This window comes from Octopus sinensis, linkage group LG1 (assembly GCF_006345805.1).
Source record: "Octopus sinensis linkage group LG1, ASM634580v1, whole genome shotgun sequence".
Lineage (NCBI taxonomy): Eukaryota > Metazoa > Mollusca > Cephalopoda > Octopoda > Octopodidae > Octopus > Octopus sinensis.
Window position 1 is genome coordinate 79,973,158 of NC_042997.1, and position 23,116 is coordinate 79,996,273.

The 23,116-nt window shown below is 32.7% G+C and overlaps 1 protein-coding gene across 1 annotated transcript in view; it reads left to right on the forward strand.

Annotated features, from left to right (window-relative positions):
• The window catches only part of LOC115214936 (voltage-dependent calcium channel subunit alpha-2/delta-2), a 107,767-nt gene that overhangs the window by 61,069 nt on the left and 23,582 nt on the right, over nt 1-23,116 (forward strand). The window contains exons 7-13 of the mRNA XM_036501121.1: nt 8,027-8,158; nt 11,630-11,687; nt 13,049-13,099; nt 14,041-14,140; nt 14,917-14,988; nt 16,390-16,479; nt 21,938-22,066. Of these exons, the coding sequence (XP_036357014.1) occupies nt 8,027-8,158; nt 11,630-11,687; nt 13,049-13,099; nt 14,041-14,140; nt 14,917-14,988; nt 16,390-16,479; nt 21,938-22,066 (632 nt within the window). The remainder of the gene's footprint in view (nt 1-8,026; nt 8,159-11,629; nt 11,688-13,048; nt 13,100-14,040; nt 14,141-14,916; nt 14,989-16,389; nt 16,480-21,937; nt 22,067-23,116) is intronic.

Consider the following 23,116-nt stretch of genomic DNA (forward strand, 5'->3'; position numbering starts at 1 on the left):
CAAGCAATGATGGTGGGGGACAAACACACACACACACGATGAGCTTCTTTCAGATTTCATCTACCAAATTCACTCACAAGGCTTTGGTTGGCCAGAAGACACTTTTTAAGGTATAGAGTTGAATTTTGTGTAGCCATGTATTGGCAACTTTTCTCCTTCACCCATTTTGTAGCGGGTATTAACCATTTTTCTGGGCTCTTTTCAAAGCTATACCCCGTTGGAAATTTGCATTAGTTTTTGTATGGAAAAAAAAAGGGAAGGGAGTGGGGCTTATTTGTAGTTTGTAGAGAAAACGTTAAACATGCATGAAAAAAAATGGTCTTTCCCCCAACTAAAAGACATTAAGAACTATGAAAGAAGGGGATAAGTATCAGGGGTGGGGGAAAGAAGAGAGAACTAATACTTGATCATTCTAGAACTCCCAGAATAAAAACAAACATCTGAAAGATTTTCCTTCTATTCATTATTAAATGTCTTTCCCTCTTCTTCATTGTCAAAAGTAAAGAAGGTAGAAAACATTGATTGTATTTCAGTCTAATTGTCATTTTAAATGACTGATGCTTTCCTTTCTCTGTCTCTATTGTTTCACTCATTTTGTCTACGGTTAAGAGAGTGAAGGTGCATGACTCAGTGGTTAGGGGTATTCGGCCCATGATCATAAAGTCATGAGTACAATTCCCTGCAGCATACTGTGTTCTTGAGCAAGGTACTCTACTTCACCTTGCTGCAGTCCACTCAGCTTAAAGCATGTCTGTGGAGTACTCAGCCAACTGCATGTCAGTTTTGCAAGCAAACTGTTCCATTGATCAGATAAACAGGAACCTAGTTGTTGTAACCAATGGGGTGCCATTTTTTAAAAAGAGTAAAAGAAAAGGAAATGTCCCATATTGTAAGGCAAAAATGTCATGTATTTAATATAAGCAGTGAAAGCTAAGACATAATTGCCATTCCGTTGTGTAATAACTTTGCCCTCAACTCATGCTCAGTTTAATAACAACAACCTGTGCATCGATGTTTATCTGGGGGCTTGGCCTCCAGATCTGTGAGACCCACAAATGCCACTGTTAGGACTGGATTAACACCCATAGTGACCCTAACAACTAAAAAGATTTACCTTCCCCTATATAAGGATATTTTTTTTGCTTTCTTCCAACTACTTGAAGGTTTATCTTGCTCCAGTCCACTCAGCTGGCCAAAATGAGTTGTAGCTGTAATTGAAAGGGGCCAGCCTTGTCATATTCTGTGTGAGGCTGAATCTCTCTTCTCTCCCACTCTCCCTAACTTCCTTTCTGTCCTCTTCTCTCCCACTTTGCCACTCACTTCTTCCTTTGAAGTAAGTGTGACACACACCACAGGTATGTATGTACAAAAACAAAAAGTTGGTATATTAATATTATTGTATTGATAATAATAATATTAATCCTTTCTACTATAAGCACAAGGCCTTAATATTAGGGGAGGGAGCTAGTTGATTATATTGACCCCAGTGCTCAACTGATACTTATTTTATTGAAGGCAAAAGGATGAAAGGCAAAGTCAACCTCGGTGGAATTTGATCTTAGTCCAGTATACTAATGATGATGATAATAATGATGTCAAGTGTCAAGATGTATTTATGTAACTAGAATATCTTCATATGTATTAACTCCCTAATATAATAAGTGAAAGCTCAAATGTCTCTAAAGGTTACCCCTGTTAGTTCAACCATTTGTGCTGAAGATATGTGTAAAACAGGGAAGAGTTGGGGAGAGAATTGGTCCTTTATTAACTAAATTTTTTTTCAACAGGCTTGAATGCATTTCATAATTTTATTTGATGACTAATCTGGGAATACACAAAATTGACTTTGACCCCACAAGGGAAGCTGTCTGTGCAGGTGCTTGACCTGCTAGATATAGTAGCCAAATTTTTCTCAAATCACATCCAACCATCTAAATTAGAAAAGAGGAGACTGGGAAAATGTAATCCAACATATACAAACAGACAATATTTATATATATATATAATCTTGTGTATGTGTGTGTATTTATGATGGATACTTTTCAGTCTTGCTGACTATGGAGTTTTTCCATAGTGGAAGATGAAGAGTAACTTCTGAAAAGACTGTATCCTTATTATAATGATCAGAAAACCACTTGGAAAGCAGTGTATTACTACAAAATTTCATATTATAACACACATATAATGCAATAATAAAATAGTACAATAAGGGTTACTTATTGATGTCCATACATATCAATACTAGAAATCACAAGCTAATAAAATATCCTCTATATTGTTACTTACTATGCTAGAAATAACAACCAAATCTTCCTCAAAATCACATCTGACATCTTAAAAAGGAAGGTCATATTGTATAATATAAGTCTAAATGGATATACAAAAAAATAGGATGGTCATAGCGGGAACATTACTGATGGTTGGTCTGCTTAGTTAGGGGTGAACTGGATGTAACAACAGCACCTGAGTGTTCAGATGTGTGACAGCCACAGAGAAGAAACTTTTTCTGAACTTGTCATCTATATTCAAATTTATACAAAATAACTAACAAATGGAGTCAGTGGCTATTATTTGAGATGATATTGCATACTCTCCTCAAACAGTGGCTCTAGTAGATCTCTTAACATAATTCCTAAAACTTATGTTGTATTTTTAACTCTTCACCACCCACTAAAGTCATTCCTATTTTGATTTAGAAGTGTATTTCATATATACAGAAGTTAAAGAACATACAAGAAATGCTAAACTTTCTTCTGTAGGTGCTGTTGAGCATCAGTTTGACATCAGTATTGAAAATCACAAATCCCGTCAGGTAGATGGCCCTGCTCAATCTGTAGAAAAGATGTAGGTAGAAACTCCATAAGATGCACCCAGTGTAAGCTTTGGATACATGGGAATGTTAACAGAGAAGTTAACTTTTGTATACAGAAAATGCACAGGTATAATAAACGCTGAAAATGGGCAGAAAATAGACTCCATCAACTGCCAGGAGGGTAAGGAGAGGTAGTAGAAAGCTTTCTTCAATGATGTAAATGCCAAATAATTGCTGATAAGATTTTTAATTTTCTTATAAACAATATGACAGTATTTCCAGTACACTATAGGTTGACTTGTCATTGTCACTGCTCAAAACCTATCCACAAACTTTGATATTGACAGAAATGGGTATGATGAAGCAATCTTGTGAATGCAGATTATCAGGCTCAGCACCACATCCCTGTAGTATTCTAGTCATCAGGTTAATAAGAGATTGTGAGTGCTCATACACATTTAATGTGTATGAACATATTAAAAAAAGAAAAACAAATTTAAAAGAAGGAATTTTTTCACATTGCTGAATGTAACAGAAGTGATTGAACCTTTTTTTTTTAATATTTAAATAATAGCTCTTAATTGCTATACACTGATGAATATTATATACATCTTGTATTCTGATGAGTTTATTTGATATTTCAAATTATTTTATATAATCACATAATTTCTACATTTAATGTATCAATTCTGAAATGTTACTTATAGTTATGTTATTGCATTTTCATTTAGTAAATATAATAGTTTCTTAGTTCTGTATTTTATTGGACTATATTGTCACATCTAATGTCAAACTGTTCAACCCATGCCAGCATGGACAATGGATGTTAAATGATGATGATATGGGGAATTTAGTACAGTAAAAAAATGTCACATGACAACACTAAGTAGGTTTACTAGAGATTATGTAAATTTATCAATTTACATTCTTGTCTTTAAGAATACAAAGGCAGTCAAAAGACAATGTCAAAAGAAACTGTGGCATGGAAAAAAATATAGTTTTTATGAGATCTTTCAAATTACAGAAAATACCGTAAATCCTCAAGTATAGTCCGCCCTTGAGTATAATACACGGGATTTTGGGGGGCTGTACCTCTGAAAAACCTAAACCTTGTGTATAATATGCACCCCTTCTCTAACTTGAGTCAAAGAGGTCTATATAACGTCCTTGGTTTGTAAAAATGTAAACGGTAACGTCCTTTATTATTATTGTACATATTACATAATGCAAACGTGTAGCTTTTTTGTGCATTTTGTTTGCAGAAAATAAAGAAATAACAGTAATAACATTTAATAAATATTGCTTACTGCAAGTTATGGATGATTCTTTTATGACTTCATTGCTTTCAGGCTTAGCTTAAGGTATTTTCGCACCCAACATTACAAAATGCATCTGAACAAACATTGCCAGACAGCTAATAGAGACTCGGACATTGCTTAGAAAATAATTTTCATTTTTAACCTCGTATATAGTACGCAGTAGGGATTTTGACCTTTAAATTTTGGGAAAAAAATGCAGATTATACTCAAGGATTTACGGTAATTCCTGTTTGCCAGTTTCTGAAGGAGAAGAGCATTGATAAATTAAACGAAAATGTTTGGCATGAAATATGTATCATAAATTGAAAAACAAGTAGAAAATGTATAATACATAATTAACAATTTTTTTTTCTAATTTATAAAGGATAATCTTTTCAGTTAATATTTATCCCTCCAAATAGATTTTAAAATGTGGTCACACCAAAAACAATCTTGGAACAATGAACAGAGTTGGTTCTTTGTCCAAATTACATAGCTGTGTAACAAATGCCTTGCAATCTTACTTTGTTTTTCAAAATTTTATTTTTGCTGACAGCAATAAGCTTAAAGAAATCCATGACCTGACACTTTAGTTTTTTGGTTCAATTTTACCTTAAGTTTTTGAATTTGACTTTTTGGCTATAGAATTCCTCAGTCTCTTTGGATATTAATTCATAAGGGAAAAAGACATTTACTAATATAGATATCTCTTATATCATTAAATTAATTGCATTTATTAAAAATGTCTTTTAATTTTCTTTGTAAATTATGCTTTAAAAGGGCTGGAGATAAACACAACTTTCTTTTAACTATACCAGAAGAGAAATATTTTTTGTCTAAAAATTCAGTTGGTCTCTACATTTTCAATATTTCCTTTTCCAAATTTTGGCTACTTTCATACATCAGTTGAAAGAAAAATTATATATGGAACATTTCTCCCCATATATAGAGATTGCATATATTTTCCTCAAATTGTTTTCATATTAACTTTATGTTAAATGCTTTATCTTAATAATAATAAAAAAGAAGAAAATCAACATTTGTTTTATATTTATTACAATATTGTTTTGGGCATGACTGTGGTTAAGAGGTTCATTTCAGAACCTCGTGGTTTCAGGTTCAATCTTATTATGCAAAACCTTGGGTAAGTGTCTTCTCCTATAATCCCAGGCCAACCAGTGTCTTCTCCTATAATCTCAGGCCAACCAGTTTAGTAGCCGTGTAAGAGAATTTGGTAGGCAAAATTGTGTGGAAGCCTTGTGTGTGTGTGTGTGTGTGTGTGTGTGTGTGTGTGTGCATGCATGCATGTGTATTTGTATCTCCCAATCCTTGATAACTAGAGTTGCTTTGTTTGCATCCCCGTATAGAATAAATACCAGACTTAAAAGTACTGGGGTCAATTTGTTAAACCAACCCTTCAAAGGCTACAGTCCAATGTAAATGATAAAAGCTAAAAAATGTTTATATGCTTTTTCATGTGCAAAACTGATATTATTTAATTAATATTAGGTAACTGAAGGACTAATGTTTTGTCACTCTAACTAGTATTAGTTGATACTTAGTCTTAATACAGTTAACCAATATTCAATTATGTTTCTTTATATTTGCTGAACTAAAACCACTGGTTTGTCTTAGTTTGATATCCAATCAATTCATCTATAGTCATTTTAATGTATATTTTTTGCTACTCAGTTTAGTAGCCTATCTTTATTGCCTCATCCTTAGAATCCGTCAGTATAAATTATCTCAATTTCCTTAAAATTATAAACTTTTCTGTTTCAATAAATATCTCAATATCCATGGAGCTAATCTAGATTCAGCCACTCCTCCCAACTCTACTGTACACACAACACATCATTTTTATCCCATTCTATTCTAGACATGATAGAAACAGTAACTTTATTACACCAAATATACTTGAGCTGATTCTGTATATTGCCTGTCCCTTTATCATAAAAAATATCTATTGCCTGTCCCTTTATCATAAAAAATATCTATTTCCTGTCAGAATAGGTAACAGTTCTTTGAACTTCTCAACTATGAACTCTAGACACTCTCCTTACTTGATATTGATTATGTCTATTATTTTTGTATTCATATTCAAGTTTTACTTTCCATGGATGTTTATCCGTAATATTGTCTATGAATGAAGTGTGGGTTGTTAGTCTCAAATTTTACTTTTTTTATTTGATAAAGAGAAAAAATCACAGCAATAGAATAACAGCTAAGCTATTTTAGATATTTGTTTGGAAATGTAAAATAGATTATATGTGATTAATGCTAAGTTTGTATGATGAAATATGCCACCAAACTAAAATCCAGTATGAATAATTTGCCAACTTTTTAAATGAAACAATAGAATACTGAACAACCAGTTTTAAGTGTCAGTCTAAATGGAGTAAACTGAGAATGTTTTGTAATGAGTTTATTTAATTGAAATATTGTTGCTGCATGCAAAGCAAGTTAGTTATAAGAATAGATACAATATTCAGTTTCAGGTTAGCTTGATTGAGTAGACCAATGAACAAAGGCATTCTAACCATGACCACCCTTTCTTTTTGCAGGCATGAGCAAGTGTTAGATGTGTTAAAAGTAATAGATGTTTGAAAGTAAAAAAATCTATATTTTGAGGCTTATTGTGTTGTTGATTAATTCCCAAATGTGAATTATGTCTTGATATGTCAATTGAAGGAAAATAAATCTATAAAGCATAAAAAAATCATTGTACATGATTAATATGTTTCATAGCATTGCAACCCCTACCACAACATTTTTTGTTTGAAGAATTCTAATACACACAAGCTTGTTTCTTTAAAGTGTAAAACCCAATTGGATTTTTTATTTTTTATTTTTTTATTTTTGGTGGCACTATTAGATGCACAACCTAAATACATAAATTGGAAAGCAAGGGAGAGTTCGTACTTGATTTTATTATTACAAAATTATGTAAAAATAAAGAAACAAATTTGTAGATTATTATACTGCTTTAACATGACTTATTAATACACTTGTATAAATGTAATTAATTTGCCTTGAACACGTGATTATATTTAATTATCAGATCTTGAAAATCTATATAGCTAATGTATCCAAAGAAGAGTACAACCTAAAACAATATTTTTTCTTCATGTTACACTAGAGTAACTAACATTTTTTTTTTGTTTATTAAATTAATTCAGTGAAAAGAAATTAAAGCATCAGATATTTTCTTGATCATAATATATTGCTTACTGATCATTATAAAAAACTGATATTGGTAGGAATATATCACTTGTCAAAGAAGACTGCATATGACATACCTGTAACTTTCTTGATAAAGAGAACTATGTAGCTGAACTAGTTTTCTTGACCAAGTTTAACGGGCTGTTCATCTTGATATATTTTTCAATTTGAATAAAATATAATGACATTTCTCATCAAAGGTTCTTGAAAAAAATTCAGTATAAAAAAAACACCTGTTTCACAAATTCAGTATATGCAACCTTCTTGATCTTCAGTGTTCTAAAAGAGTATAACTCACCAGTGTTTTTACTCTTTCAGACACATCATTTTCCTCAGCTTCTAGTGAGAAATTATTATGGTATTTAAAATATCACTAAATTGCAGTAAAGCAATGAGATATCTATTTGTATATAGTGCACATATGAATGACTGCCACTTTACACATTAAATACTATTTTATATTTTCTTAAAAAAAGTTGCAGTTTAGTCACTTTGGCTCAAAACTTGCCATTTATACATGCATATACCCCAAACTTGCATGTGTTTTACTTTAAGATGTATTATTTTTGATATTTTTTCAAGTAAATACAATTGCATTCATTCTAAAGTGAACTATTATGGATGTATATCACAATTTTTTAAAATTTTACATTTTGTGTGATAATGGATTTTTTTTTCCTATATATATTTACAGATATAGACATACTCAATGGATTAGGATGGTCAGCACAGCTTGATAAAGTGTTTGAAGATAATTATAACAAAAACAAAAAGTTATTGTGGCAGTATTTTGGAAGCCAGAGTGGTTTCATGAGAATGTATCCTGGTAAATTAATTTTTATTTTAATTCTTAAATTATATTCATATTCATAGATAAAATATAAACTACATAAAAATGGAAAATGTTCTGTTTGGTGTCAGATGGACTTCATTCACAAATAATTCTTTCTACTCTAATATGGCTTATGCTTAAAAGTAATAAGTTGGCAATAAAAATAAATTACCAGTCTAATTGTGCCAATAGTCAAAATTAATGACTTGTGAAATATTTCAATTTTGCAATAAAGAAAATTGTTTTCTGCTGATATAAAATTTTTTGCATGAAACAGCAGATCTGATGTCTTCTAAGTGCCATAACTTAGAGTAAGAATATTTTGTAAAGTCCTGTCACAAATTTAAAATACATTTGGGGTATGATTCACAAAAAGAAAAAATACGAAATTCTTTTTGTAAAAACTTATAATGCAAAACTTATAACTTATTAATTTGGCCAAGCTATGCAATGATATTATAAAATATATAGGGTATAACAACATGCTGGAAATATAAGTATTGACTATGAAAACAGTACATTTATATAATAAACAGCTGCATACTACCACAGACCTTACCAGCTGTGCTTCTAATCTACATGTGAGGAGAGGTCAAAAATGATCCGCACTTTTGCCATAATATATCTTTATTATTGTCATACTGCCTTCTGCCTTCTTTGGTGCACATTGCTAGTGGAGTGGCCATACTTACACTGTAAAGCCAGAAAGAAAAATGGCTCGATTAGGCTCAAATTTCGATCATGTGACCACAATAATACCAACTATAAGCACTCATGCACAGCACGTAAAAACCACCATTTGAGCGTGATTGTCACCTACGTTGCCTTACTGGCACTTGTGCCGGGGCATGTGAACAAAACATTGGAGCAAGGTTGTTGCCAGTGCCGCTGGACTGACTCCTGTGCAAGTGGCACGTAAAAAGCACCATTTGAGCATGGCTGTTGCCAGTACTGCCAGACTGGCCCTCATGCCGGTGGCACGTAAAAGCACCCACTACACTCTCGAAATGGTTGGCATTAGGAAAGGCATCCAACTGTAGAAACTCTGTCAGATCAGATTGGAGCCTGGCACAGCCATCTGGTTCACCTGTCCTCAGTCAAATCGTCCAACTCGTGCTAGCATGGAAAGCAGATGTTTGATGATGATGATGTGGAAGTGCAGATAATTTTTGACTTTCCCGTGTACTTCAAGGTGCACCACTTTAACATACAGTCATGAGAGGCAGTTTCAATGCATGGTACTAGAATACAAATAAATTTCCTTTATTCTCTAAACAACACACCCATATACCTCTCCAACATATAGTCACTTTCTTCTAGGTATTATTTTCTGCTCCATACACCAATTCACTACAACAGTATAGCAAATGTTCCTGCAACTCTGTTCCACCCATCTACCTCTCATCATCACAACACACATGCATATCAATGCATATCAATGAACAAAATGAAATGCCCCATAAACTTAAAGAACCATTGATCACCTCCATCAAAGGATAGAATTACAGTTCACAGAATACAGATATTGTATTACTTGTCATAGTGGCAGCATGGTTCCTGACAGAAATGTCATTACCCCACCCCAACAACATGGGGTATGATTTGAACTCAGAATGCAGAGAACCAAAACAAATACTATAAAGCATTCTTTTTGATGCACTAATGACTCTTCCATCCACTCAACAAAATTATAGAGGCTTTCAAAGAACATATCCACAAGCAAAACAGAAAAATACTTCCCTAGTTATATGACTGAAGTCTCCAAACTGATAAAAACTAGGAAACATTGCAAATACATCAGAAATAAAACTCAGCATCAAACATTTTAACAAGAAATGATAAACCAAAGAAACAAAGGAAAGCTAAAAACTGGCAAACATCCAAATTGAATGTAAACCACATAAACAGAAAATACTCTGCAAATTAATTAGCAGCACCAATAACTAACAACAGCCATACAGTATGTCACAACAACCTTAAGTAACACAGAGACTCCAATATCATACAAACTCTCTGGAAATGAACAGTTTTCAAAAAAAATTGAAAAACAGAAACAACACACTTGTCACTAGGCCATGATTTTAACCTCTTTCTTCTGCTAAATATAGAAAAAACACAAAAAGATTCAATAACTTTAGGGCTTAGCTAAATTAGAAATATACAACTAAGGCCTGAAAGAAATCTTTCATTCACTCACATCTTCAACTACTTGTGCCAATATTACCAAAGCCAGGGTATTTGGAAACAGGAGAAATTTAAAACAATTCTGAAATCTACAAGAAAAAAAATATATAAAGAATTTATAACAACTGTATTATACAGCTTAAGTATAAATATTGCAAACTGAACTGTACATGTGTATATACTTGCTTCTAATCTCTTATTTACTTCACTATCCAATAATACTTGACTAACTGTTCAATAAACCAATCACTTTATAACATTATTCTAATTATATTTTTCTGTCTTTTAGTATACAAACTATGTCTTCTCAGTTATGCTTACTAATTTATCCAAGTCCTTCAATCTATTATAGTTTAAAGCCATAAAGTATTCTATGTAATATTTAACTCATTGAACCTTTCTATCCAATGTATTACTGTTTTAAGACTCTTGAATATTCTTGGTTTTAGAACTCCAGTTCAATTACCTACATTGTATACATACATAAATTGGACCAGTTGGTTGAAGTGAACAACATAAGTGAAGCTAAACTAGTGTTTGCAGAGTTTGACAACTTTCATAATGTAGAAACAAAATAGTTTTCTACACATTTAAAATGAAGACCACATATTTTAAATTATAAACTTCAGAACAACATACCTTGCAATGAAGCAGCTCAACTTAAACTATATGACTGACATCTTATATCCACATAGCCAAAATACCAGACGTGTTTATTCCTAAATAATTTTATTTGTATCTTAATTCGTGACTAATGACATCATGGATTACATGTTTCCAGTAGTTCAATCATTAGTCAATGACATTTCTGCCAACAAGAATAAGTGAGAAGCAGTTACAACTTGGTGAACTTCATTCAAAAAGTACTGGTTTTTCTTTGATGTTCACATCATTAGCTAATATATGGCAAAAAATGTAATACATCCAAATAGCTTCAACAGTTTTCATGTACCAAATTCCTTTGACAATGTACTGGTCAACCTGAGGCTACCTAAGATGTTTTAACCAAGATGTCACACAATGGAATCAAACTTCAAATCATGTGGTTTTAAAACAAACCTCTTAACCATGCAGCTATACCTGCAATCCTATTTTATATGTATTTAAGCAAAACTGAACAAATTCTTGGTATTGAACAGCTTTGGTCAAAGTCCAATATTAACCCACATAAACAAAAGTAGTATAATTTAAATTTGTAAATAAATTAATGTTTATCAAATCATATAAACAATAAACTGTTCTTTGATTCCAGAATTTATAAATTCCTTGTTTTTATTGCAGCAAGCAGATGGAGAACACACGGTAGTGTTGATCTTTTTGATGTGCGTAGACGTCCATGGTGAGAATTAATAAATTTCAAAATGAATAAATTTTTTTTATTGTTAGCCCAAGTTGTTAAATAGACAAGACATTTTTTTTTGTAAGTGTTGTTTTCAATTAGCATCCTTTCTAAATAATAATAATAATAAGAGGAAGAAGAAGAAGAAGAATCATTATTGTTTTACATTTGCTTTCCATGCTGGCATGGGATGGATAGATTGTCATTATTTAGTATTACATTTGATAAATGAAAAAATGTTTTTACTGGTAAATTATAGATTAGTTTGAAAAAAATATAGGAATAGATGTTAGGGATCAGACAAATTAACCTTTCTCTTTTTTTCTCTGACTTTTTTACTGGCCTCATATCATTATTATACTTCTCCATTTTATATATTATTTAAACCTGTTTAAGTTTGCATTCTAAATTTTATAGTTTACCTTTTCATTTAGTTCTTTATACCATCTATAATTAGAACTTAAAGGTAACAATTACTCTTTATTTTTTTGAGCTGGTTCAATCAATAGGACATTGGCCATAAGAACCAGGGTTCAAAATTTTGTTATTTGTATTGTTCTATGTCCATAGACAAAACATTTGACATTTAAATTAACCTCTTCACTTAATTGCAAGTAGTATGGTGTACAAGTGTATAGCCTATAAGAGTAAGCATTAACTTCATATTTTTCTGTAAATTTTAGTTGGAGAAGGCTGTTTTTGTTGACTTGTTTTTAGATATTGTCTTTGTAGATGACATTCAAGTGATGTGATTATAACCATAGAGATTAGAAAGTTGTTTTTGTGTTGCATATTCTTTTTAGCTTGTTAAACAATGTTTTTTATGGTGGTGAGCTCTTATAACTAAAAAAAGAGAAACTTTAAAGAATGATTTTATTTATATAGAATATTTTAGTTAACTTTTATAAACTGGATATATTCAATTTATTTTTAGATTTCTTATATTTTGACATTCTAAATCACACATAAATTTCACTATATATAGTGCAATATTTGCAAACAGGCACACACAACATTGACATCTAAAGTCAAAATATATAGTTGATTGCCTTGGTATGCTAAATACAATAAATGTACAAATATTAATGATACTATTTTGAAGCTGCTTCTTTTAAAACTTGAATATCATTGGCTTTCTACAGCTAATATGCTGCATCGACATGTACAAAGTTAGCACATTTCATTGCTAGATGAAAATGGTTTATGGATGAGCTTTATGGTAGTAGAAAAAGATGATGAAAACTATACCTTTGGTTTTAGTTAGTACTTTAAAAATATTTTTATATTTTAAAATTTGTGTTTATTGCTTTTTAGTATATTTTCATAACTTGTTCCATATCTTTTTGACACTTTAATGTTAGGTATACTCAAGGAGCAAGTTCACCCAAGGACATGATGATTATTATTGATACGTAAGTATAATTTTTAACATTTAACATATATATATCATCATTACTACCAAAATTTAAAGTACCTGTTTATCTCTTATTTCACCAAATTAAAAATATTAACAATTTTTAATAAGGTCTGTTTCTGATTTCCTCATCACATCTAGTTTTTTAAGCTTAAATTCATGGATATATTTCAGTATTAGTTTCATTTTAGCAATTGAACAATTCTATTGTTCTTAATAATGTTAAATTGAAAACATTTCCTTCATATATCAGCATCATTCTTTCATTCATGTCTTGAAAATTTCTATGTATTAAAGACTATCTTCATTAATTTCATCATATTACTCAAATAATTTTGAGATAGATGAGAATGTGTGCATGTGAGTAATATTTCCAATAATGTGAACAGCACTATAATGCAGGTAATTTTCTTTTAACCAAAGCACAAGAATGATTATTAATGAGCTTAACTAATATTTACATAACGTTATCAAATTAGGTTACTGAGCTTAATTTAACAATTGTTTATGTACATCATTTTCTGATCAACATCTATATTCATCAGTAGTAAAAATATTAGTTTGCTGACTCAGACCATTCAGCTTTAAAATATAACTGTAAATAACAGGAGCACTAAATAATTAAAGTTTTAACATTATGTAACTCCAAATACTTTCTTGGTTTGAATCTGATGTGTACTAGCCTTCTTATCTAGTGACATGTTTCTCAAAAGCTTAACACCTTGCTTAAGCAACTAGGTCCTACACACAATAGTTTCTGGTAAAATAACCAGCTTAAACTACTATGCCTACTTATCTTCAGTTTTAAAAGACTGTTTTTCACTCCATATGTCCTCCGCAACTGTACTCATTTAACCATGATAAGAATCCTTATATTATAGCACATGTATTTTTTATGTAATTATATTTGTATAAAACCATTTTCTCATATTTTTGCAGGAGTGGTAGTGTGCACGGGCAAGCCCTTCAACTTATTAAGGTGGCAGTGAAATCTTTATTGGATACTCTAGGAGAGAATGATTTTGTAAATATTGCTCATGTAAGAAATAATTATTTGCTCTTATTTTCTTGTATATAATTTTGTAACTATAGTAATTTCTATCACTTAAAAATAGGTCGCTTATAGACAAAACTATTTGATACCAAAATACAGTTTCTAAAAATATGCAATTGCATGTTGTCAAAGATAGGAAATATTTGATCTATGTAAGAAAGTCACTTACATATAATAAGTAGTACTTAATATATGTGTACATGTTAGTTAATATATTCTGTAGATCTGCTTATGCCATTTTGGTGGCCTGTTTTGTAATTAGCATTTAGGACATGAAATCTCAGTATGTAAAATTGTAGAATCTATACAAGAAAAGATTTTTTTGAAATATGGAGTTAATTCCTTTATGTAAGTGCTCTCTTGAGGATTTGTTTGAAGAGGGTTTTATTAATATATTGAGTATACTAAGCAATGTTTAGACTGGGAACAACTAATCTAATGTTTTATGATGAGTTATGTGGTCAACATGCTTAATTTTAAACACTTTTCTTGACATATCACTTTTTATTACCATTTTGTTACTGGTAGTGTGTTTAAGAAGCAGGGAAACCTTTTTTGGGAGATTCTCATAGCAAATTAACATTATTCATCTTTTGAACCATGTTTACATGATTTTTGCTAATGTAGAATTTTTAGAACTCTGGAGGTTAAATTTATATATAGCTGTAGTTTCTTTCTACTTAGAACAAAGCATTAAAATCAAACTTAGCATTGTAATAGTATTTTAAAGTCTACTCAGAACAATTCTATTTCATTTCCAGTTTTCAAAGGATGCAAGTTTTGTCAGTTGTTTTAACGACACATTTGTTCAAGCTAATTACAGAAATAAAAAGGTTGGTATATTTCCTTTCTTTTAAAATGGCCAATTCTAAAGCTGCTTTTTTACAAATATAAAACATTATTCACTTTATTTTTATTCACTTTATCTTCCCTCCATTACCGCTCTTAGTTTGACCTCCTCCAGCAACACAATCTAATCCCATCTGCTAGCACTGTGGAGTATTGGGTCACATTCAAGTGAGGTGTCCCCAGAAACAAGAAGTGCAACAGAAGTTAGAACAGGAGTAGCAAGAGGAGGAGGTAGAGTAAGGCAAGGTAAAGGAAGTAATGGAAACAGTAGAAGGGAAATACCCAGTCGGAAAGAGAAAGGAAAAAGGGAGGAAAATGCATTCTCACCTCTAAAAAGTCTACAAAAAAAAAAAAAGAGCAAAGGCAATTGGGAGGAGATGCAGATAGAAGGTGCAGAAGTAACAAAAAAGAAAATTGCAGAAGAGAGAACAAATGAAAAAGAAAGTATGCAGAAAGGAAAGGAAGCAACAACGAGGAGCGGCAGTAAGATGGACACACATACCAGGAACATTGGGAGGGAGTGGAGATGGAAAGTGGAAAGAGGAGGTGAAAAGAAGATATTTGAGGAGGATGGTGGAATACAAGAAGAGTATAGAGATAAAGAAGAGGATTATGAAGTTGAAAGATGTTATAAGAGTTAAGATAACGGGAAGTGAATATACAGAGGACGACAGGGCGGTTTTGCTGGGGAGAGAGAGAGAGAGAGAGAGAGAGCGGATAAATTGAAAGAATTGTTTGGTGAATGGATTGAATTATCGGAGTTGTGGATTCAATGTGACAAACTGCCACCAGTAGTGCCATTCGAAGGCATTGTGCAATACATTGTCGATTGAATAAAAAACTAAGTAAAATTTGCAAAATTAGAATGTGTTTAAAACAAAAAAAGAACAATAAACTGTTCACAGACATGTTGCATAAACAGTTAAATGACACTGCTTGTGTGTTGGGCGCAAGTAAGACATTTCATTTTTCATTATATCACTATATTCATATTCATTCGATTTATGTTTTATGTACCCCACTGTATTGTGTTGTCTGTCTTTATTCGTCCCTTCTTTGTAAGAGCTATATGCTCATAGTAAAGAATAAAGCTAGCAAGCCATGCTGCTCCAGACTGATGATGAGCAATGACTCAGGAACTATTCTCTGGTTGCTGGCTTTGCTGGGTAGAGGTGCTTATCTCCCCTTTGAAAACATAAGAACACAGAAAGTGTGTCATGGCCAACTGAAAACGGTATTTCCGAGGGCTAAATAGCAGTAGCATTCTTCCCTTTCATGAGACTGCCACATGAAAAGATTATTATTTCTATCATAAAATTTTGTTATTCATATTGTTGCTATTGCTTGTAAAATTCTAATTGTAAAATTCTAATTTATTTTACTAGATTCTCACGAAAGCTGTAGAAAATCTCACAGCCCATGATATGGCAAATTTTAAGGAAGGATTTAAATTTGCATTTGAACAATTTGAACTGGTATGATATTTATATAAATTATCCTTTTCTTTTAAATGTATATTTTGTATTTTGTTCAGAAATGGGAAGCTATAAAACAGTAAAATATGAGAAGGTAAGGCAATGGATATTGAATAATTAGAGAAAATGATTTTTTTTGGAATGTTTACTGCTGTTATTTAGCTGTGATTGGTACACTTATGATCAAAACTGGAAATTTCAATTTATTTTTTCAGTCACAATGTAACTTCGGCCACATTATCAACTGCATTCCTACTTTATTTACTGAAATAGAATGTAATTTGGCTGTTATTTCTAGCATTTGAAATGATTATACAAACACCCTACAATTGGCTTGTGTTCTGTTGGATGTCTAGCAGTAAACGTGAAAAACAGATAAAGTAAGCAAACAGCTGGACTATTAAATGAATCAGCTGATGTATGCAAAATAACCAACTACACTGATATTGACAAGCTGTATAAATTATGAAACATTTTGGGGTTTTTAAAAAGAAAGCAGTGGAGTTTTTGGTTGATGAAACAGAGATACACTAAAGAAGGCAAAGAAGTTTAAGCATCAGAACTGAAATGTTTGGCAAATAATGTATTGTCAGCTTGGCAAACCCATGCTGATATAGACAATGAAACATTAAATTGTGAAGGATTATATGACAGCTTACTCTGACCTTGTAAAAACTAATATATTAGATTCTTATTTTCAAAGTCAATAGAAAACTCTCCAAACAAGTTTAATTTCTCCTTTAAAATGCCAAGAAATGATTTCAGCTATATATATATATATATATATATATATATATATATAACGGGAAGCTTTATGAAAATAAACAAAAGACGAAGGCAGGTAGTGTACAAACAAACAATTGTATTAGTATGGCGCTCAGGAATATAAATAAAACAAGTCTTTTACGTTTCGAGCCTACGCTCTTCAACAGAAAGATACACAGAAAAGAAACACAGAAAGAAGGAGAGAAAAAAAATGTGTGCAGAGGCTAGCGAATCAATATGGCGATCTGATTTCGGCCAGAAGTCAAAGATCAAACATGAGACGCAAGAGCGAAATTAGGGGAGATAATAGGGTTAAATGACTTCGCCCCAACATAAGAGTGTGTGTGTGTATGAGAGAGTATTAGTGCATATGAGAGGTCTGGACGTGTGTATGTATATATGATGTGATGTGTAAAGTCATATGGTGTAGTGTAGAGAGAGGAGATGAGGGGAGAAGGGAAGAGGGGGAGGTAAGGGGGGAGGGGAGAGGGAGATGAGATGAGGGGGAGAAGGAAAGGGGAGAAGAGGAGGGGGAAGGGGAGAAGGAAGGGGAGGGTAGGAGGGAGGATAGAGAGGGAGAGAGAGAGAAGGGGAGTGAGGGAGCAGAGGGAAGGGGAAGAGGGAAGAAGGGAAGAGGAGTAGGGGTGAAAGGATGAAGGACTGAAGAGAAGTAGGGGTTGGGGGGGAGGTTAGATGAGGAGGGGGGAGAGTTGAGACCAAATGGCGTAAAAGAGTGAAGAGAGAAGATTAATTCCTGTTCACGGCGCAAACGGGAATCCGGATGGCCTCTGTGCAAGGACAAACCGAACACAGACAGGTGTTGCAAGGAGTGACCGGTGGAGCGGAAATGGCGTGAGACCGGTGTGTCGTTGGCAAGGCGGATGTCACAGAGGTGTTCTGCGAACCGGTCAGCCAAGCGGCGTCCCGTTTGTCCGATGTACAGGGAATGGCAGAGAGAGCAAGAGACGCAATAGATAATATTGCTGGAGGTGCAGGTGAAGGAGTTGATGATGCGATGGGTGCCAGTGAGGAGGGTGGTGTTGGAGAGGTAAGGGCAAGTGCGGCAACGTGGGCGGGAGCAGGGGAACGAGCCAGGTTGGGAAGTAGGGTCAGGGAAGGAGCTATGGACCAAAAGGTCTCGTAGGTTATGGGATATACAGTACACACAGACACTATAATCACTATAATGTCCTGAAGTTTAAAGCTATAAATTTCAACCAGTATTGCTTGTGTAAAATAAATTAATTAAATACACTGGGCAGGTACAAATAACTGTCTTCTCATACAATCATCAGAGGCATGAAAAGAAGTGTCAGCTGAACCAATTTCAGCTTTATTGAGATTTTATCAGGAAAATACTTGAGTTAGATTGTATATAAAGCAATAGTTGTGGTTGTCCAGTCTTCTTAAATTTAATTAAGTTTCAGTGTTGATTGAAATCTAATTATATTTTTCATGTCCATAAGCTCCATGTTTATATGGTGGTGCATTTTCCAAAATTGTCCAGCTGATATTGAAAGGACAGGTGTTGTTTTTCTTCAATTGCCAGGCATGTTTTGCAAGACTTGTTACTGTCCTATTCTTGGGGTGTCAGAAAGAATTTCAGTGGGAATAAAATCTAGTCTTCAATGAATTTTCCAATTTTCTGTGTATGTTTTATATTCTTGTAAGCCATCTATTTGTACTTTAGCTCTATAAACTATTCCTTTTTCAAGACATTTTCCTTCTAACGGACAGCAAGTCTTATCTTTGAAATTGCAATTCTTCTGGTTAAATTTGGCACTGTGGTTGTTTGTAATGATTTTTGTGTTATGCCAATTAATAAAAGAGGCAAAGTTTTTGCAACAAGAATAGCTATCCTTCTGTGTTCTCCTATTAAAAATTCTATAGAACTAGTTTGAAAATGTTTAGAAACTAGTTTTAAGAATTCCGTACCTATATTTGTTTTTAGGGTGATATTAAATGCCAGATTAAACCACAAAATTTTCCTAGTTCTAGTTCTATGTGGTCTATTACTTCTAGAAATAGTTTGACTATATTAGATCTTCTCTGAGAACCCATTGTTCTGTAATGCATTATTATAATATGGTGCAGCATTTTGAAACACTGTCTCATCTGAAGATATGGATGATATGTGCCTTCCTATATTACTAACTAGATTCTTGAGAATTATGGGTGGATGATTTGATTCTTTGTTAATATAAAATAGCGTTTCATGGGCCCTATGGTATGGTTTAAATTTATCTAATTGCAAATCTAAGTTGATATCTAAAAAATCTAAATTATTAAGGTTACTTTCTATTGTATTTGGAAGAAAGTAATCAGATTCTTCCTAAGTTTATCTAATGCAAGGCCATTTAAATTATGGATGACTATAAGACCATCATCCCTGTATAATCCTGCATCTATAAAAGGGAATTCTAGATGCAGGTTATGTAAAATATAACATCCTATAAGCATACACAACTCTGTTCCATCATACATCCCCATTAGTACACCAAATAGAGAATCCTCACCCTTTTTAACCCAGGTGGAATCATAATAAAAAAAAGGAGGGATTTCCTTGCATGAAGGATAATATCTAAATCTGAGTTATTGATGGTGACATACTGCTTGGCAAAGTCTAATGCTTTAAGAAGTAAAGGCCTGGATATTGATGGGTAAAAATCGACAATATTGAGCTGTGTAAATTTACAGTTGTGTTTATGGTTAATTCCTTTGAACCAATCCATCACTGACTTACTATTTTCCCAAATCCATAAATTTAATTCACTGTTTAACTTGCTTAAAATATAATCTAAAATATACTTGCTAATAATGCCTATTTCAGTTTTAGCAGGGTTAATTAGTCTACATTTAAGGTTTCTATTGAAATTCGCTTTGTGGTCCTTCAGGGTCACAAAGAGCTGGTGTGGAGGTGGGTATTCTATCCTATCACTAACTTTAAGATTGTTAGCGATTCTTTTTGCTTCCAAATTCACTTCTTTATATAAATTTGTGTTATCTTTTTTGTATGTATGTGTGTGTATATATATATATGTATATATAAAAGAAAATTACCACATCCATACAACCAGTCTCTCTCCCTTACATTAATGAATGATATAAAAACCATGCCTCTCTCACAAACTTTCTTCTTTCTTTTCCTTTCCTTTGCAAACCACCAAAACACTCCTACTTTCTTTTCTCTTCTCTATCTTCACTAAATTCCACTCTCTCCTCCTCTCTCTCCCCTGCACCTTGCTTTCTAATTTGTTCCTCCCTCTCTCTCTCTCTCTCTCTCTCTCTCTCATCATCACTTTCAATTTTATATTAAAAGAACAAGCAAACTTATTGTAAACCACTTTTTTGATAAATCTGATAATGAAAGAAAGCACTAAAAATGTAAATGAAGAATATATATAAACATCCAGCATTCTGACTACCTTATTATTCTCAATATACAATATTTGTACATCACTTCAAAAACTCTCTGCATATATGTATCTGTGTATGTATGTGTATGTGTGTGTGTGTGTGTATATATATATATACTCACACAATCATACATACACATACAATCATTCATAAATTTATATGTACTCATGTCTGGGCAACCACACACACACACACACGTGGTTTCTTGAAACTGAATTTTTAATCTCACAACACAAGTTTCATGCCACTGCCATCTCACCTGAAGATTGCAGTAGTTTTAAGTGTGAGTTAGATCAAAATTTCTGTATTGAGTACTCCACTCTTAATTGTTCAACATTTGCACACACACATATATGTGTGCATGTACGTGTGTGTATATATATATATTTTTTTAATACTTTTCTCACTGGATTGTGTATTTGTTTCACTTTTTCCCATCTGTGATTTTACTTTTGATCTTCTATATAAATGAGGGTTTTTCCTCCGTCTGGCTGTTTATTTTTCTATAGAACGAGATGTTACATTGTGGAACTGTTATTTTAATGAGTTGTATTTATTTATCAACTGATGAGATACATCTGCTCCACCAGATGCTCCTGAACCAGTTGTTGAGTGTCCCACCCATGCTAGATGTGTTGAAGCAATTGTCATAATTGTCATAATTAATAATAAATTCTCGTATATTCCAATTTCCGTCTTTTGTTTGCTATATATATATATTATATATATATATATATATAATATATATATATATATAATCTTCAACAAAGAAACTATGCTCTTAATTTTTATGCTAGCACATTCAATTCTTTTATTCTTTTACTTGTTTCAGTCGTTTGACTGTGGCCATGCTGGATCACTACCTTGGAGTATTTTAGTCCAACAACTTGATCCCAGGACTTAACCTTTAAGTCTAGTCTTTATTCTATTGGTCACTGTTGTCAAACCACTAAGTTACAGGGACATATACACACCAACACTGGTTGTCAAGCAGTGATGGGGGACAAACACACACACACATATGACAAGCTTCTTTCGGTTTCCATCTACCAAATCCACTCACAAGGTTTTGGTAGGCCAATGCCATACAAGAAGACACTTGCATCAGATGCCACACAGTGGGACTGAACCCAGAACCATGTAGTTGGGAAGGAAGCTTCTTATCACACAACCGCACCTGCACCTATGCATATTTTTTTAATGTTTATCTTGTTCTTCTCATTATTTGCTACTTATTCTGATTTTGTATTTATCCTAATATTTCATTTTATTATAGTTCAGAAACAAGTCTAAACAAAATGGGGTTGGTGCCCAGTGCAATGAAGTTATCATGTTACTTACTGATGGTGGAACTGATAATGCTAAAGAGGTTTTTGAAAAATACAATTGGCCAAAAAATAAGTCGGTATGTATATTTTCTTACATTTAAAATGAGCCTCACAAAAAAACTTGTTATTCTTCAGTCCCAGGTCAACCTTCATTGATTAAATCTATCATCAAAAGCTTTTCAGTCATGCCCATCTTCTCTTTTTTTATAAACAGTGTATCTCTGACCACATCAATATATTCCTCCTTTTAAAGCAGACTGTTGGATACAGATTTGGCATCTATTTCTGTCAGGTTGAGCAACCACATACAAAATTGCTTTAATTGTTCTTGATGCATATGATGCTAATCATTTTATCTATATTTGATATAAACTGACCACATAAAACTTATATTTGATTTTTCTTACTGCTAGTACTGTTACATCCTTCACCTGTATTGCCCTTTCTACAAAGCTTCAAAGTAATACATCTTGCCTATAAACTTTAAAATATCATGGTGTACAGTGTTTTAAAAAAAATATATCAGTAGTTGATTGTTTTCCTATATCAGTCAGTAGCAATGGATTTTGTTTTAGTATGCAATAAGTAACAACTACAAGCTTAACAAGTTGATAAAGTCCAACGAGGCAGAAATGTGCATGTAGCATTCTCATCACCACATCAGTGGCAGACAGTTTTCAACTGCAGCTGGTTTATTTGTTTTTAAACAAAGCACAACTATGAGAGATATTATCTCAATATGAATATTGCAGTATATTTGCCTTTTCTTGATGTATTTATATTATGGTACACACACACACATATATATATATATGTATGTACCTGGTGCCACATTGAAAGCACCCAACACACTCTGTAAAGGGGTTGACATAGAAACCAAGCCAAATCAGCCTGGAACCTGGTGCAGCTCTCTGGCTTTCCGAGCCTGGTTAAACTGTCCAACCCGTGCCAGCATGGAAACTGAACATTAAAAGATGATGGTGATGATGATATATATGTGTGTGTGTATGTGTGTGCACGCGCGTGTGTGTGTGCGCGTGTGTGTGTGCGCGTGTGTGTGTATATATGTGTAGTTTTAATTTTATCTATGGAAAAGCTTATTAAAATCATAATCATAAAATATGAAG